Below are 18,828 nucleotides of genomic sequence, written 5' to 3'. Positions count from 1 at the left end.
AGCTTTTTGAAAAGAATCAGGAAAATTATTTCTTTACCATTTATAGTGAATACTTATGCACAGATAAGAGACTTCAGTGTCAAACTACATGTAGAATTCCAAATTTAGATGGTAAGAGAATTTTTTTTTTGTAAATGATTGTTTGCTCTCTCAATATTAGGATGGCCCTTAATACTTTCATATTTTGGACAGAATTAGAATTCTGCTGCTACAGAGAACAGAGGTAAAGATGATAAAGCTCATGACATTCTTACATGCTGGAGATATCAATGAGATCGATGTGATCCTCATAGCCAAGCTGGCTGGCTAATTCTCGAAATTCTTCAGTCAAACGAATCAGCCCGAGATCCAAGTTAAATTCTGCAGGAAATTCCAGAATCCAGTATCTGAAATTGACATAAATAAGTTCAGAAACACCTGAGGATTCAGGTGTAATATTTAGTGGCTGTACAGAGATACTCACATTTTAATCAACAGAACTTAAGAATATTTCAGACTGAGTGGTTTTGGGGCAGAGAGGGTGTGCAACCCCAGCCTGCTGATGCTGTACTTCTCTCTGACATTAATGACAAAGACTTTAAAAATAAACAGTCACAGACCTAGAAAAACAGGGGCTGTACCACTGCTCTCTTAGTAGCTGAATCAACAGTCTCAAGTAACTCCAAAATATTCTAGCTTATAACTGACAACAGGATCGTTGACATCATGCAATCAAATTATCGTATAATTTCCTTCATTTAATTCACCAAAGTACCATACAAGAGCACTCTTTTGAAATGTCAAATTAAAAGATGCATGGGGTGACACACAAAAGGCAGCCACACCACACCTGCCCCAACTCACACTGCCAGGGCACCCAAATGACTTGCATTTGTCCCTTGTTTAAGTGAGACACTGTGCTCAGAAAAAGATTTTCCAGTGAAAATGAAAACGTGAAGTTAAAGTGGCAGCACTACCACGATAACCATGTAAACAAGGCAATTCCTCTTCTATTTAAGAGGGCAGGAAAAAGGCTTTGTCAGTGCTACTTTCAGTACCTCTCTCCCATTCCAACACAGTGATATAATTTAGTCATTTGTTTGAGGGAAGCAGGTTGTAGCGTGTTAGCTTAAAAATTCATACTTTCTATTTTATGGAGAAATGCTCCTAACCAAGCACAGCCTAACCAGGGACAGCTTTCCTGTAGAAACAAAGTCAGAGACAATTAGGTGCAAAGATCAGAACAAATCTGATCTGTAAAAGCTTTGACATCTCTAACATACTCGTGTCATCATAAATTACGCACAGATTATTTGAACTGAAGCCAACAGCCCAGAGATAAACTTCCTCCACCAAAATAGATGATATATGGAAGTAAAAAGTGTCACTGTTCTGTGTGGCACTGACCTCACCTCCCTGTAAGAGGTGTCATGCTCAAACACCAGGTAATTCACGGCACAAGGTTTCAATCAGCTGTACAGTACATGCACAGTTACATGTCTTAAGCACTGGTTCTGCTGAAACCATTGTTTTCAAAGCACAGTAATTCACACTTTACTACAGACTAGAGATCAAATAAAACAATAACTTTTTTAAACATTAGGAAAATAAATTACAATTATAGTATTCACAGCAAATAGAAAACAGAAGCGTGCCTACCTCATGAAGTAGCAGATTTTTAGTCTGAATTCATTGCAGTTCTCCCCACTGGCATCTCTATATGTATTCTAGTTAAAGAAAGCTTCAGGTGACTTGATTCAGTAATGTGGTTTTTATCTACATCAGACAGTGACTCTAGACCAGTTGAACAAAACCAGTATTAAAAACTTTGCTTCGACAGACAACTACAGCATGATCTGATATTCATTCACTTACACAGTATCTTAAGACAACGACAATTTCTTGGCTGCCATTTTGGTTTTTGCCCTAGCAAAAATGCCTCTAATGCACTGTTCTGAGTACTCAGCTGAACAATTTTGAAGACACGTAGGTACTTAGCTACCACTGAAAGCTCGTATTGGTCCAATACCAGCCTGCCACTATAAATTTGAAAAATTATCTTGGCAACATTTTTCCATTTATTCAAAGATAATTCAAAGCATGCCTCAGCAAACTTGTTCTCATGGAAAATATCTACAACCAAAAGCCGAATGAAGCTCCCGGATTTCCATGTTTTAGGGTGAAAGAGTCCAACTCTGTTACTAATTAAGTAACAAATTTTTACATGCAGTCGCAGAAACAATCTGCTTTCAACACTGTAATGCTGACTTGCAAGACTTCCTGAAAGGATATGTAGACAGAAGCTTGACAGCCAGCTCTGTGGAAGGCAGGTACCAGCGATGCATTAGAAGAAAGATTCTCGGCAAATGGCTGGAGCATTGATTTCCTCTGTCATCTGAAAAAAGAGCAACAAGGGAATGAACTTCTTAGCTGCGAACAGAGAAGCATATGTCGTTCAAGTGGAGATAAAAAATATCAGAAGTTAAAATCTTGGGCCATTATTTACCAAACAGACAGGACACAAAAGCAAAGCACACAAATCCTCCTTTAGAGGAAACTATTGCTAGACTGTAGTGCTGTAGGGAAAAGAAAGTCCAGACAACAGGCGTGGACATGTCTAGCATATAAGCTGAATCAGTGCAATGAGACAGTGGGTTATACAAATAACAAATCTAAAGTTAGTCCACTGAAAGGGCAGGGAGATGGTTTATCCAAAACCACTCACAAGGTTTGTTTAGGTGCAGCTGCATATTAACCACTAGATTGTTTAAAAAGAGGGATCAAAAGCAACATTTCAGTCCGTATGCGGATCACACCTCCAGCTGCTGTACAGACTCTCCCAGTTTCTGCAGTGTAGCCACTGAGGCTATGGAAGTTACTCCCTGGCTGATTGCCTGGCTGTTCACACTCCATAGCACCCACAATCCTATGTTATTTTCTCTCTGTTGCTATTTCAGTAGACAGTAGTCTACATGTGTGTATGAAACAGGAACCACATACAGACTAGAGCTGTCAAGACAGCATGCATACATGGAAGAGAGAGATTACTCCCAAGAGACATGAAGTATATTGGTTCTGCTACCTCTCACTAGGTATACAGGACAGCAGGTCTGATCATGGTCTACAAAAAATGGATATACAGAGATGCAGTATGCTCAGGAACCAAATCTGGCCCTTAAATATTTAATTCCTCTCATCTTCAGATGCTTCCTTCTCTCCAAAAGGGAAAAAAGCCCCAAACCAACAGCCCTCAATCAAATCAAAGCCTGTCTTGTGTTCCAAGAGACTTTAAATGTAGCTTTGTGAATTAAGAACTCATTTCAAAGCATATAAGTATATCCATGAACTCATCTCATCTGGCTATAGGGTGACATAATTCTTGATTAATGGCACTGTGGATCAAGGTCTACTTCATCACTTCTTTCCCTCAGACCTGGTACACTACATTTAAATAAGAGTAAAATGATTACATGAGCCTTGAGTCATATTATTTCCAATTATTGCATGATGATTTGAAAAACGTTTCAGAGTAACAACTGGTCAGAAAAGCAGCTGTGTAACCCTCAAGACAATGCCAGAAATAACTCCTTGAATCATTCAATTAAACATTTGTTTAGTTTTAAAGCCACTATACACAACATTGCGCTTTACCTGTATTACATTTTCTTAACACAATATGCATATGACTAAAATTCTGGCCTGCATAATTCTGGGACAAAATGAAACATGGAAAATTTTACAGAATGGAAATGTTTGCCAAGGGAAAGACTGCCTAAATCAGAGAACAGCGGGGGTTATGCTATAAGATGAATTCAAAGAACAACAGCAAAGCAAAGTATTGAGAACACTTACCAAACATTTCAATACAAGCGTTCAAAAGCTCATCTAATGTTGCAGCCTTCCCAAGTGTGTTTGACCCCATTGTTCTTTAATCGTTGTCAAAAAATAACAGGCATTTTCACCAAGTAGAAAAATGCTTCTTCAGTTCTTCAGCTGCACAGTTTTTTCATTTTATTGTTGGTTGTGTTCTTATCTGGGCTTCCAGGAAAACCTGCAGAGAGAAAGTAAAGGAAATCATAGCTATATGGCTACATGAGAGAGTTATCAGGATGCAGCATTTATAGTTCAATTCATCTTTTCTGCAAACTGTTTTTATCCCCTCACATGACACAGACCATGTGAAAGACTGCTGTAAGATTTCTATACATTCCAGCTTGTGTTTTTAAGTGTTTTCCAATTGTCCACTAGCACAAAACACATCCCTAGCAGGGGTCATAACACAAAGCAGATGGCAAATGACATGCATGTACGCTGACGCACGCTTTGTTCAGGTCATTCTATTTACACTTGATAAGTCACTTTTTGTTAATAACGCTGCTTTTGTGTTCAAAACATAAACATTTGCTTTTCCTAAGGTTACAGGCTCATAGCTGATAGCTTTTTATGCTAATGGTTTTAATTGGCATAGGCCACATAGAATGTTTAATGAAGGTCATAACAAACACTAAACTTGGAGGCAATTTTTCAAGGAACCTGGAGATTGAATGCTACAGCTTTTAAAAATAGATCTTTCTATAGGAGCTGAGCATGCACAGAAGGCTGAATGTGTACAGAAACTTCTAGAATGTACCATACATCTACTATGCATTTAATTAGCAGATATCCATTTATGCCTGAAAGATGCAAAAAATACTAATCAGAGATTTCAGAAATAATAGAAATAACAGAAAAACAGATCATGTTTAAAGAGTTGGTATTTCAAAATAATTTAGTCAACACTTTAAAAATAGGATTGAGGAAAGCCATTGAAGATTCTGTCTATCCCTTGAAAATTGCTGCACATGAAATGTAGGAGGGGAAGTAATTTGATCAGATTTCTTTAACCATTCCCTATAACATATAGCATAGGGCAGCACCATCCCTGTCTTCTGTTAACAGCATTAAGGCACCCTTATAGCAATCAACAAATAACACTCCATGTAGAATAGCAGTACTTTTATTTTCAATTGTACGACAGCTATTTAACTAGTAGATACCTAGATTCTAACACTACAGCCTACTCCCTATCTGACCACTAATGGGTTTGATGCTCATAATATTGCTAAAAGAAGGATGTAACATTTCCACTGGAGGAAGAATTGGCTGGCTGGGGCTAAGCCACATATCCTCAGCTGAGCCAAAACATTATATCATATCTCTTGATCACAGCCTCCAACAACCACAACCATTACATCATTACTTGTGTGATTAAGCACTGTTGTTCTATTAGAATGAGAAATGTCTAGATTGTGCCATAAATAGTATCCAACCACAACACCACATCTAGAGATGGATGAGAAGAGCTCACTCAGCAGCTGTTCCATGTCAGAGCAGTCAGGTCCAACTGCTCCCAGTGATGGACAGAGCTGAGCCATGAGCAGTGCTGGTTTTGACTCTGAGAGAGAAGATTTAAGAATGGGAAAAAACTGTTGCACTACAGCAGCTGGGAGAGAGGAGTGAGAGATGTGAGAGAAACAGCCCTGAAGGCACCAAGGTCAGTGCAGGAGGAGGGGAGGAGGTACTCGAAGGAGTTTCCTGCAGCCTAGAAGCAGCCATGGAAGAGCAGGCTGTACCCCTACAGCCTGTGGGCACCACACGGGACAGATCTCCACCTGCAACCAAGGAGGAGCCCAAGGTGCTGCAGTGGATGAGGCCTGAAGGACGACACAGCCCATGGAGAGCCCCTGCAGGAACAGCCCTGGGTCAGAGCTGCAGCCTGTGGAGAGGAACCTGTGGCAGGGCAGGAGTTTCACCAGTCCTGTAGCACTTGCCTATGAACCAAACTGTGTTGTTAAGCATGTCATGCTTTATTTGATGACATATTACCATTATGGGAGGCAAAATTCCTTAATAAGTGAAAAGCAAAAATGTCTGCAGCAGTGTGTCCAGAGGTTAAAAGTTTTTAATGGACTGACCTACTAAATGCAGACTCCCTTACAAGTCTCAACCTCACCACGACCACCACATTGAACAGTCATTTGAACAGAAAGCTTTCCTTAACATTCTCATGCAGCCTAATTGTATTTTTTATTCAACATTTTGGAAGTGCTCAGATGACACTGGACTGTCCTGAAAGATATGCTTAAAATGAACATGCAGGCTGTGAGCTCCTGTGGCAGATGCAGTCAAGGTGTAATGCCTTATTTTTTAAAGAAACAGGATACACTGTCAGCTAACTTGTGGTCTCATGCAAAAGCATTGAAGGGCAAGAACAGAGCTGGGAACACTAGTCAAGTTTTAACTGTTGGCTATTATTAGTAGTATAAACAGAAGTCATCACTTTTATTGCTGGAGGCTACTAAGGGGAGGTCCTCACCTGGAAGCTGCAGGGGTTTAACATAAAACCCTGATGTCAAGCCAATACAAATCGCTGCACAGGCACTTTCACATGAGTCCCATACAAGCTACATTGGTTACAGGTGCAAGCTAACCCAATAAGCTGGGTTTAAATAGGCTTACATTTGACAAATGGGGTAATATTTATTTAGCTGAACTGAATTAAAACAGCTTTTTAGCCAAACCAAAGTAAACGTAGATGTAACATTTTCCCCCATCAGTTAAAAATGTGTTATTTTTCTTCTGTCTAGGGACAACAAATAGAGCCACGTGTAAATAGTTCAACTTTGACACACAGGCACCTCTATGGGTCTCAGCTCATCTGTAAACTTTCCAGAGACCTGCATACAGGAAGAACACATTCTTTACAAGATTAGGACACTCTTTGGAAGTTTAAGTAAGTTAGACTGCTCCTCTTCTTCCCCTCCTCAAATGAATGCTTGCATTAGATGATTTCCACCACCTGGCTGCTGGGCAGAAACTGCTGAATGTGAGCAGCTGAACAAGGAAATCAAATCAGTAGCAGTGCACAGAAAAATAAGCTGAAAAAAAAAAAATCAAGAATCTCATGAGAATGTTTATGGTAACTGCCCTTACTGCACTTTTTTTTGCTTTACCTTGTCTTGTTCACATCCGTGGGAAGCTCTTCAGGACAGACCTCATCTACCGTCCTTTAGTTGTAGTGGAGAATCTCAGTATGAGGCCTTTCTTGCTATTAGTCTCCAATAGATTAGTGCAAATACCATAATAGGAATCCAAAATGGGACACATAAGGCTACACCTTTACCTACACTGGTGCAGTCCAGACATCTGTCTGGGCTCAAATTGACACAAGTTGCCTAACGCATGGTTCCTTAAGTTTATGCTACCACACAAGCAATTAAATATTTCTTGTAGGTTATCAGTACTGATTTATTACAGTACATGCAACTCCATGTCTAGAAAACTCTAAGGAAGTTACATTCTTGGTAAAGTTTCTCCAGCTGACACATGCAAAAATTGTTCTAAGCAGGAAAGCACAGTGACAGTGTGGGCTGTCAGGCAGCCTAATGCCACTGTTTCTGTCACAGTACATGACTTCAAGCATCACATGCTTCAGAATGGCACATTGGTTTACCAATGACATTTGTCATGTGGCGTGGAAGAGCAGAACAAGGGGAAGATTGTTGCACTGCCCCTTGCATGCAGGATATGAGCCTTGCTGGGAGCAGGAGAGGAAAGAAAAGTAAATCTGAAAGTCCTGGGTTCTTCCAGTATGATTCACCAGTATTTATTCACCTTTGCTACACACCTTCAGACAGTAGTAGTCCAATTAACCAGGAGATCCTTGATAATCGCCTTCACCTTATTACTTTAATTCACTTTTTCTGGATCAAAGTGGAACTTCAAAATACACTAAACAGAACGTTTACTCCACCTTTCAAAGGAAGAGAGGACGGGACATGGCTAAATGCATACTGCTGATGAGTAGCTAGAGCCAAACCTCATATTAACAAGAGACATCCACTGCACAGGGGATGTTAGTGATTCCATGCCTCTATGAGCTCTACAGGATAAAGAGTCAACTTTTCCACTTCATTCACCTACTGCAAACTAGCCAGACTGTCCCCAGCTAGCAGCCAGGCACCCATATCCACTTGCACTCCATTCCCTGCTGTGCAGATTACACTTAGTGCTTTCAGTGAGATACTGAACAGCGTGGGAAGTCAGGATCAATGCAGAACAGTTTCTACCTGCTGCTTTTTCTCTTTCACTCTTGTCTTATGCTCCACTGTGGCTCTTTTATTGGCTGTAGCCCCTTCACAAGAGTACCGGCTCCATCATGAGCTTATCCATGGTCTCAGTTCTTTCAGGGATGTACCTGCTCTGCCACAGAGCATCTTCCAGTTCTCTAACCTTGCTATTCTCTCTGTTCTTTCCTCCTCTTCATGTTTTCTGTCCCTGCTCAGACTTTTTCACCAAGAGCCTGGCTGATGGGCTCAGCTGTGGCCCAGAGTATGTCCTGGCTGGAACAGCTATGTCGATCATAGGGCAGCCTCTGGCCTCTTCCTCCCACAGAGATCCCATCTGCAGCCCCCCCTGCTGCCAAGCCTTTCCATTGGCATCTAACACATCCTCTAAGGGATGAGCTTTTGCGGCTCTAAGATAAGAGCAAGGAAGTTAAAAATTGTGAAATGTATTTCATTGTGTTCAGTTCTGAGAGAAGAGTCCTTTGGGCTAACTACTTTCAAGTCATTGCATGCCACTTAATTAACACAGATAGGTGTTATAAACAATTTGGAGGCTTTCTGAAGGAACAGGGGTTGAATGAATTGGACCATAGTTGAGAAACCAAGTGGCAATATAGATCTGCTCATACGCGTTACCGAACTATTAGTTCAGAGCCACGTAATACCTTGTAGACATTCATAAATTAGAGTACGGAGTACAATACATACTGACCTAAAACAAAAGAGAAGCTTACAGAAATCACGAGGAATGCTAATGGATAGTCACAGGACCAAATATTTTCAGTAATCAGAAAGTCACTTGATCAAGACCCAAGCTGCTTAGACATCATTTTGTTTAGCATTCTTACCTCTTACTGGGAAATGTAACCAAGATTTTTAACATAACAGAAATAAAAATAGGTTTCTTCATATATAAGCTCTGCAAAATAATGGGTAAATTGATAACTGGATTTTTAAAAACAAAGATTTCATTCTCAATTGCAATTTTAGTGTTATGCAATGTTATCTAGTATACAATTATCTACCATACTTGGGCTTTTTCCCATTCACTTCTCGATTTGCTTCTGCAGTTTACTGTGTTGGCCTTTGTCTCTGTAGCTGTAAGTCCAGCTTATAACGGCAGTAAAATCTGAACATGCATCCTTTATTTAATGTGCTGGAATACTACCTTATTTCCCCTCTCCATAGGTCAAGGTACTGCAATTGCCCAGGAAGGCGTTGGGTTCAAAGAAAGATCCAAAAGTGGATTTTATTTCATCTTCAAAATGAAGAAAACTTCTAGCCACACTTCTCAGTAGATAGTCATTAAAAGGTGTTCGGTTGTACCCAGTAAAGCAAAAATAAAATTTCAAATATCAGACATTTCATTAATGTGCATGACATGAGGGGACAGAGATTTTCTGAGAATATTTGCCCTCCAGACAAGTTAGAGATCTCCACCACCAAAGCATAACTCATCAGGATGGGAGAGCTAACAGCACTAAGAATCCATATGCTTCTATATCCTTTTTTTTTCTTCCCAGAAACTGAATCAATGCACTATCAGTACTTCTTACAAATTATGTTTTTACTTGTATGCCTCAAGAAAAACTCTTAGCAATTACCTTTATTACTGACAGACTTGCTTACAACTTTTGACAGCCTTTTGTGAATAAGCTTGTTTTGTTAACCTAGTCAAGACAGGGGGGAGAAAAGGAAGCCTATATTCTTGACTGATCACACTGCTGTACGCTTTTAGCAGATTGGTTTTCTTTTCCCAAGAGAAAACATTTATTTTAAGCTATTTTAAAACACATATGAGGAAATAATCATATCTTCAGTTTTGAAAGATATAGAGTCAGTATTCATTTCCATTTATCTGTAACAAAATACTTTAATATTTTACCATTATTTACTACTGCCAGTTTTATTCTCTTAAAACCAAGCTAGAAAATCAGACAGACCTATTAAATAGCTCACTAAGAAATCCTAGGTCCTATTTTGCTATGTCTTCTGTTATATTCAGTGTGGAGATTTCCTTTTTCCCTCACTAGATAATTTTTTCTTATTTTTAATTAAGTCAAAATTCTCATACAGTAGTGCAGTTCCTGAGCAGTGTCTTTTATGAAGCTGTTATATCTTCCAAGATTTATGACAGGTTTAAGAGTCAACACTACTCCCAGTTTCAGGCTAGTATTCAAACAATGTTAAAGCAAAGGGAATTATAAGAAGCTTTAACTTTGAATATAAGTCAGTCAATTTGGTATCAAAATTTTTTGTCTGACAAACCCATGGTTTCCAAAGCCTTTTTTTTTTTTTCCTTTCGAATAAGCTTTCTCCCTACACCAAATTTAGTAACTTCCAGTTATTTTCTTTCCCGCTGTAGATGGACTATTTGTTCCTGGCTCAAAACATTCTAAAGCCCACATTGACAGCTGCATTGCAGATTGTGTGTATATATATACATACACACACACACATAATGCTCATACATTATAATGATGCCAAAAGAATTACAGCCATTTATGGAGTATCTCAAGCATGTAAATCTCAGCAGAGTTGCAGTGGTCACTCAGACAAAGACATTATTGCTAAGTGCCCTGGAAAGCAAGATGTTCAGACATTTTCTCTCCCCCCTCTTCCATCTCTGCAGCAACACTGATATCAAGAGAAGAAATCTGTAATCACAGATACCAGTAAAGGGAAACTTCTACACCCACCTGTCTCCCATCTTTCCCAGCATCAATGATTGTACCAGATTTTTCCCTCTTCTTGTTTCTGGCATTTTCCTAGCTGAAGAACAACTGCAGTTACTTTACATCTAATAAAAACAAGGCCAACACCTTATGAAGAGATGCTAAGCATGCCTTTATTTTTATCTCTTGAGCACCATTATCCCATACATCACATTTCTCCCTGCAAATTCACAACGTGTGCTCATCCCAGTGTGAGGAGTGATCTCCTCCTGTGAACACAGTGAAAATACGGGGCAACTTCAGAAATATCTTGACCACATGGCCTGGGAAGTACTTACTAGTGTGCTAAATTGAAGGTAGCAGCTGGCAAAAAAATAAAGGCAGGAAGAGGCGTTCAGGGACTTAAGTAAAAGGAAACTGGATGACTGAGATGGAGCAAGACAGTTATGAGGACAGAGGGGCAGGGACAGGACTTTGGCTCCCTTTTATCATTTGGCTGTTACAACGATCTTATGCTGAAATCATCCTTTTCTTTTGCCTTTGATGTAGAGAGTAGTTCACATGTAACTGCTATTTCCCCACAGATATGCTAACAGGTCCCAGACAAGAAGAGAAGACTGAACCGGTTGCTAACAGTCAGTAAATCTTCTCATTCCCTAATGGCAGCATCCCATTTATTTAAGAGCAATTGCTCTTTGAAGAAAAAAGCAAATTGAAATGGCACACAAGAAAACAGTAACAGACACACATGACAGCAGTCAGTAAGCGCACAATCCCAGGAACTCATGCAAATTGCTGTCTGTTCCATGCTCACATGAACGGGGGATGCCTGCCTGCTACAATGCTGTGGCTCTGCACCCACAGAAGTTGATGACAACTCAAAGCTCACAATGAAGCAGGCGTGTGAAAAGCTGGTGGAATAAAAACACAGCCTGGAGGTCAGGAGGGATACAGCACCTTCCTTTGGCGAGCTGTCAGCAGATGCTGGACAGCTAAATACACGAGTGGTTCCTTACATCTAGGCATTTTCTGTAAGTTTCTCCTGGGAAGAAGTGGCAGAAGTGAAACAGCAGCAGGCTTCTGACTTCTTAATGGTGCAGAGAGAATAATTTAAACACAAACATATAGTGTTAAAGCAGTTCAGAGGTTTTAATAATAGTAAGCCTCTGACAGAGAAGGGCAGAGAAGAGACTATTGTCACTTCCTGGTGTGTCTGATCAGACTTGGAACTTATTTTCAGAGGTAACAAAGCAATGAGCAGATGATTGACTAAACACTGTTTCCTTAATGAGAAACACACTGGTTAGCATGATCCTATGAAGACATGCAACAAACTTCTCAAACTCTTTATGATACCAGAAGAAATCCACAGAGCACAGAATATGAGAACAGCATCACTACAGTTAATGGCGACAGCTATGCTTTTGGAACAGTGGTTTTATTAATAACCATGCACTTTCCTAACAACAGGACAATTTGCAGCCAACAAGTTAAATACTTTATTTAAAAAAAAAAAAAAAAAGTAAGGCAACACAGGCATTTCTCATCAAAAGGCCTGAAACACAAACAAGCTCATACCTGTCTCAAATTAAAAAAGAGTAAAAAGCATCTTACAAATCCAGCTTTAAAAAGTAACACATTCAACAAGTACCTTTTAACTTCAGTATGCTAAGTTCCTTTTGGTAATTAACTATTTATTATAACAAGGACTATTTAACCCAGGATTGCAGCTAGACAACTATCACCCCTTTTGAAGCCACAGATCACACTGCTACTATGGACTTCAGAGGAACACATCTCACCAGGAATTCCAAAAGAAGACTGAACTGGAAAAGGGATGCAGAGACCAAATCCATGCTCCCTCTCACTTCCAGGACCATAATTCTCAGCCTGGTCTCTGCCTTCTCACCTCCTCACTCAAGAAGGTGACTGCCCATAGAACTTCTGGCCTCTTTCTGCTTTTTCAGTGTTAAAAATACCAAATGCTTATCTATGGCCTTGAGAAACACATCAGAGTCAGTAAAACCAAGCAGCTCCCCAACTAGGACACCATTTTAAATCTTTTCAGGATTTGTACACCAGAAACTTCTCTGCCTTGCCAATATTAGGTAACAGTGGTCACACCTAGATTGCCCTTCCCATACTGAACAGGCACAGCAGCAATGCTGAAACTCTCTAAGACCTCTGAACACATTAACACTGTGAAAGACACAAGATCTGTTACTGTTTTTAGTGGAAGGATTGTAGTCCCCCACTTGGCTGAGACAACAGAGTGGATTTGCCAGAGTAGGTTCTTCCTGCCCCAGAACATATTAAACAAAATTCCATATTAAATGAAATGAAATATCTTTGGGCTTTAGAGAGAAAGCAAGTAAGAGGGTGACTAATTAAAGAATACTTGTTCTAGAAGAGAAAAAAATATTGCAAATTCTAGTTCTTGTTCCACTGCCTAGTTGAGATAAAAATATATGGACAGTCATAAGGGCAGAGCCTGGAAACCAAGAGTTTTAGGAAGGGTGGCATCTGTTCCAGGAAGTACGTGCTCATGCATTTGGTAAAGTAGAGCATGAGTAAGCAAGCTAAAGTAGGCAAGACATCTTTAACAGATGAGACTTTTTTGAGTGTTTTAAGGAAGATATTTCATGAACAGTGTGATAAAACCAGAAAGTCAGGGCTATTCTGATTTGAACAGAAGAAAAAAAAAAAAAACAGCTGGTAAACTGACTCAAGCTCTAATCCAGCAAAGATTTTATGATGCAATTTGCACCACTGGCAATCTATTACATCATAATATCATGTGCACAAACTGCTTTTCTGCCTTCCCACTAGCGAAACCAGAAATTTCTGAGCAAGCTCTGGGTTCAAACACTGAGTTGCTGCAAAAAAGGAGTTCACTGATGCATGTTATATGAACCAGATTATGGACTGGGCTGAGCTAATTAAATGATGAGTTATGAATGGAAGCCCATCTATAATAACAATATTTCAGACTGAGGAGATTAAATTTGGTGAGACCAGAGCCTGTGCTGGAGAAATATTAAGCCTTTTCAAAGACTACAAAGAAGAATGTAGCATCACAACAAAGAAAATATGCAACCTTGAGTCATTTATCAAAGGAATCAGTGTGTGTAAGCAAGCATGCAAATGTACCCACTCTAAGTCAAATTCAATCTGCTCTACTGTATCATCTACTATTTACTTAAATAATGGACCCTAAGGGCTGTTTTCTACTTGGGAATCATCAACAACCTTCAGGTACAGTAAGCAGAATACACATCAATAGGAATGGAAAATTCTTGTTCATCAAGAAGAGCCTTTTCCTGCACACATTTCCCATACTTCAGGTTCTCCTGCACAAGCCCACCACTACTCTGAGTGAAACACCTGTTTCCATAGTAAAGGCTGAAAGAGAAGCAGTTTTAACAGTGACTGATGGAGTTGTATATGGAAATGCAATTATATTTAACATAACATGTACTATAGTATGTATCTACTGTTATATACTAAGCTTGATACAACCTGGGTGGTAGACTAAAGCAGATGTACTGTTGAGTCACCAATTAATTTTAGATGATATGGTTATTTTCTGTTTGCAGGAACTAAATATATTAGGTATCTGAACAGGAATAGCTCAAGTTTCACTAATTTTGCACAGTTTAGTAGGTCTGGTGTTATTCTTCAGCTACTGAAGCCTTCCTCACTAGCCGGAGAAATTCCAGATCATTAATAAAGATAATATGCACTAATCACAGGTGTGAGAATACAGTGCAGAGAGAGTCAAACCATTTCACCTATTTGAATGCGGTCAGAGGACACAGCAGCAAGGGGAGCGGCTACTCAGAGTGAGACAGCAGATGGCCACCAAAACAACCCAAGTAATTCTCAGGGGAGACCGAATTTTCTGCTGAGCAGTAAACATCAGTTGTGTGGGTATTTCCACACACCCACGCTTTGATCCTGACCACATACACACTTATTGTAAGCCAAACTTTCTGATGGGACCACTCACGACTTCTGGTCAGCAAATATCCATGTGTTTTCAGAATGGCCCCTGTATCTGAACTGTACTTGCCAAGTCACTATGTTGATCTTGCTTGTAGCTGACATTCTTTTAACTTCACTGCAACAAAAAAGTTTGCCCCTACCTCAGCGCTTCTGATCTGGTAATCAGGTGGCTTTCAGACAGGCCATTCCAGTAAGCAATTGAAAAAGTAACACTGCATTGACTATTCACATTGAATAGAAAACCCACACTGAAGACCAGTGATCAGAAAAATCTGAAGACCTGGGATTTTTCTATCAGCTTTTTTGATTCAAAAGCTTGGGAATTAGATACTGCCATTCGTGAATTAAAAGAGAGGGCCAACATGAAAACATTTCAATCGACTCCAGCAATGAAAAGCGATTGCACTACAAATATGTTAACAGAAAGCATTCTTTGGAAGATGTTTGTAGTACCTATAAAAACGTTGCATAATCAGACTCAGACAGCTTAGCAAAAAAGAAAACCACAAATACCCCTACAGTATTTTTAAAAGTAGTTTCCTCTCTTTATTCAGGAACATCCTGGGAGTGGCTCCTGTGCATAATAGCATTTTCAACTACAGCGAGGAGCTGGCAAAACTGTGGTTACTCTAGATGTTTTCTTGTAGAGCACAAACATGCCCATTCAGAGAACTGCTCTAATAATTTCCTTGGAGTAAAGGAAAAGAATTTAATAGGAATCTTGAAAAAGGCTCTAAGTGATATGCATATGCACTGAACTTCTGCAGAGCTACAGAAATGCTCAGAATGTTATCAAATCTCCTCTACTGTGTAATTAAAAAAAAAATAATAATCATCCAGGATGAAGATTTCTGCTAGGTATCAGACTTTCTAGATACGTACCTATGTCAGTAGTCAGTCTAGATCTGTCAAAGGCAAATGCAAAGGCTGGGCACTTCCCATAACAAAGGATGCAGAAATCCAATCTATGTGCTATATCATGCCTATGCAGAACTGCCTTGACTAACACAAGCATAATTTGGGGATGCGAGTGTGATATTCAAAAAGCTGAGCACATGTGTTTCTGGGAGATCATTATACTAAGTTATAAAAGTTATGGAAGAGTGGTAGTACAGTGGCTATGTCTTTCACTTCAGTGTAAAATCAGTATGTGCCCCAACAGCATCCAAAGATGGGTACTCCAGTAACAGAGGTTGCAGCTGGAATTCATCAGAAAAGCCATAAAGTGAGAAAAGCTTGAAGACTGCAATATTCTAGTTTCTCAAAGCACACACTCTGTGTTTAACAGTAACTATTGCTAAAAAAGTGGGCTGATAAGGACAGAAACAACTGCAGCCTTGAGAATCTTGTAATGCTGATCAAGCTTTCTTTACTTTGTGAACAGAGGGTTTAAAGGGTTAGCTGTTACCCTTGAATTTCATTCAAAATAAGATATAATAACGATAGCTGGGCACTGTAAATACAGCAGGGTTGTTTACCTTCAATTTTGCAGATCTCAGTGAGAAGTTATTTTCCTTTATTGTAAATAACCTTAAAAACCAATAGCATAGAGGCACAAAACTGAGCTTTCCTCACTGTTTCTTTGAGATAATTCAGTGTTAGCTTTGACAGCGTGTTTCAAGACATACCTTATACTACCTGAAGTGAGCTCAGTGGTGCAGTTATAGAATTTTTACCATAAAATCTTCAGTAGTTTCCTCTTATGCTTTGCTCACTTCCCAGTGATGCCTGATAATAAAATCAGCTGCACAATGTATACATGCAGCAGGTTTGTGATGCAGCTGTCGCAGGACCATATGGCTTTACATCAGTCTTTTGCACCAACCCTGGCACAGTGGTTGTTCTAGAGAAGAAGGAAAACAGGAACAGCACTACTGAGCTACTATTTTTCTGGTGGATTTGGGGTTTAGCTTATGTTCAAAGCATGGCTCTTCACAACACACAGGTCCATGAGACACCGCTGTAGCCAGCATCCCTAGAGGACTACAGGCTCCTGAGTGCAAAGCCAGGAGGCACCTCAGAGCCCCATAGCCTGCAGCACTCCTGGCTTTGCGTGCCATTTGTGTGGGAAGGCTGCAGTGTAACCACAGTCTGTAGTACTCCAGCTCAAGGTTCAAAGGCAGACTACCCTCTGATACAAGAACAGGCAGGAAGCCAGGCAGACTTCTGGTTTTGTGAACAATTGCAACTGATTGACATTTTCCTATAAAATTTCCAGTTAAACAGTAAAGCCATAAACTATGGTTTAAAGGAGAATTAGAAGCCGTTAGGGAGAAATAAAAAATGAAAGTTCTCTTTTTGCGTGAGAAGTGAATGAGGATTATTCTGCTCATCTTTAAAGGACAGACAACATGATTCACTAAACTAGAACTCCAGTGTTTACTCTTGATCCCATTCTGAAATGTAGGTCTTCCCTTCATCAACAGGATCCCACTAGTCTCCCTTCTCCCAGCCTTCCCCAAAGCACCTGGCAACCCTCAGCCTTATTGCATACCTGATGCCCCACTACCTGTTCATTTGTTCCAATTCTTTCTCAGTCTTACTCAAAAAACCAAAAACCCACACCAAAATGAAAAACCTCTCCACAATAACTCATCTCTATATAAATAATTGATCAAAAGTTCCTTTACGAATCCTGTAATTCTTGTATTTTTAAGCAAAACTTCAGAGATTTCAAAATTTATCAGATGGGGAAATCAATCATTCATGAAGCAAAAGCATAAAAAATGCAAACATCTAAAAATAAAGTGAATTGAAAACCTGGAGATATTTAGGAGACTCACTCCCTGTTTTTAGGGAGGATTTTTTAATCTTCACAAGCCAGTTATGTGTTATTATCAACAATCAATTGTATCTTAATCAGTGCATCTTCACTTTTCTCCTGTATTTCTCTGCTACTACCTTTCTCTTTCAAAAAAATTCACCTTTCAACCCATAAAACTTGCCAGTCACAAGCAGCTTTCTTCAGGTTGATCACACTATTTCAGTCGAGTACATTTGTCAATTCCTTACATGACTATTTTTAAGCCAAATGCTGAAATTGCTGTATTCCCAACTGGCATCTTTACCTATTCACTAGCTCTACAGAGAAAGGAAAATACATTTGCCATTAACAATCTCTTCACAATCTACACAATCATCTGTGTAAATAAACACAATTTTCCCTCCCCAACTAGCATGAGGAGAAAACACAGTACCTGTCTTGTTCCTGCAACAGCGAAAACAATACAATCGTTAATCACAGATCAAAAAAAATAGACGTTTAGAGCATGAATGACTGCTTATCAATGAGGTGACAAAAAACACGCCTCTCTCTTAAGTGATTTCACAAAAGGTCTCAGATGAAAATAGGAAAGCAGTGGTAGCTTAGAAAAAAATAAAAACAGGGAAAATCACTTACTGTACTTGGTTCTGCAGAGGTATTCAACACAAACATCACCCTTCCTTGTCCAGCTGCCAAGTGCTAAAGCATGAAATGAGCAGCTGTTTCCTTCAAGCTGGGGCTGTGTGTCTTAACTAGTCACATGCCCCTCCTGATAAATCTCACTGCTGTGCCAGGAGGTCAGAATCTGAAGATCATTATTCCCCCTATTAGAAAATCCTTTTCATAATAGCAGCCTTTGCTAAAACGCTTGACTGGAACGTGGCGCTATGTGTTCCATAACTTCTTTTTTCTCCCTTCTAAATGACTAACGCCCAACAGTAGATAAGTCTTAATCAACAGCAGGGGCAGTACGAATGGAAAGTTAAACAGATCTCTGTTGATTGCTTCAATTTTGCACCTGACTTTATGATCTGCTGCATTTAAATTCAGTCTTCCTGTCAGGAAGAGAACATTTTAAAGCACAGTGGTGTTCTTAACATCTTTAAGACTTGGTCTCTCCACTGATCACACAAAATAAGGGAACAATCACGCTTTGGGAGATTAGGCATATTTAAAGGGCAACATCACTACCTCTTATGTTTACATAGTAGAATGATGAGTGCCATAATAACACTGCAGATAATTTTTATTTTGGTGCCTACTATTTTTGCAGCACAGAGACAGAGCCCCATTGTGCCAG

General features: G+C 39.6%; 1 protein-coding gene across 7 annotated transcripts in view; it reads right to left on the bottom strand.

Moving 5' to 3' along the window:
• The window catches only part of RASGRP3 (RAS guanyl releasing protein 3), a 50,273-nt gene that overhangs the window by 20,476 nt on the left and 10,969 nt on the right, over positions 1 to 18,828 (bottom strand). For 5 of the 7 annotated variants that reach the window (XM_052684154.1, XM_052684101.1, XM_052684137.1 and 2 more), the window contains exons 2-5: positions 3,832 to 4,030; positions 2,275 to 2,374; positions 1,639 to 1,704; positions 255 to 386 (exon numbers count right to left, since the gene is read on the bottom strand). In XM_052684154.1, the coding sequence (XP_052540114.1) occupies positions 255 to 386; positions 1,639 to 1,704; positions 2,275 to 2,374; positions 3,832 to 3,901 (368 nt within the window). In that variant the 5' untranslated portion in view covers positions 3,902 to 4,030. Of the gene's footprint in view, positions 1 to 254; positions 387 to 1,638; positions 1,705 to 2,274; positions 2,375 to 3,831; positions 4,031 to 6,714; positions 6,885 to 18,164; positions 18,419 to 18,828 lie in introns of those variants that run through there. The other 2 variants (XM_052684110.1, XM_052684118.1) reach the window with 2 other exon arrangements.

Source organism: Tympanuchus pallidicinctus, unplaced genomic scaffold (genome assembly GCF_026119805.1).
Source record: "Tympanuchus pallidicinctus isolate F22 unplaced genomic scaffold, pur_lepc_1.0 scaffold1, whole genome shotgun sequence".
NCBI lineage: Eukaryota > Metazoa > Chordata > Aves > Galliformes > Phasianidae > Tympanuchus > Tympanuchus pallidicinctus.
The sequence above is the reverse complement of the archived record's forward strand: the minus strand, read 5'-3'. Positions and strand labels throughout refer to the sequence as shown.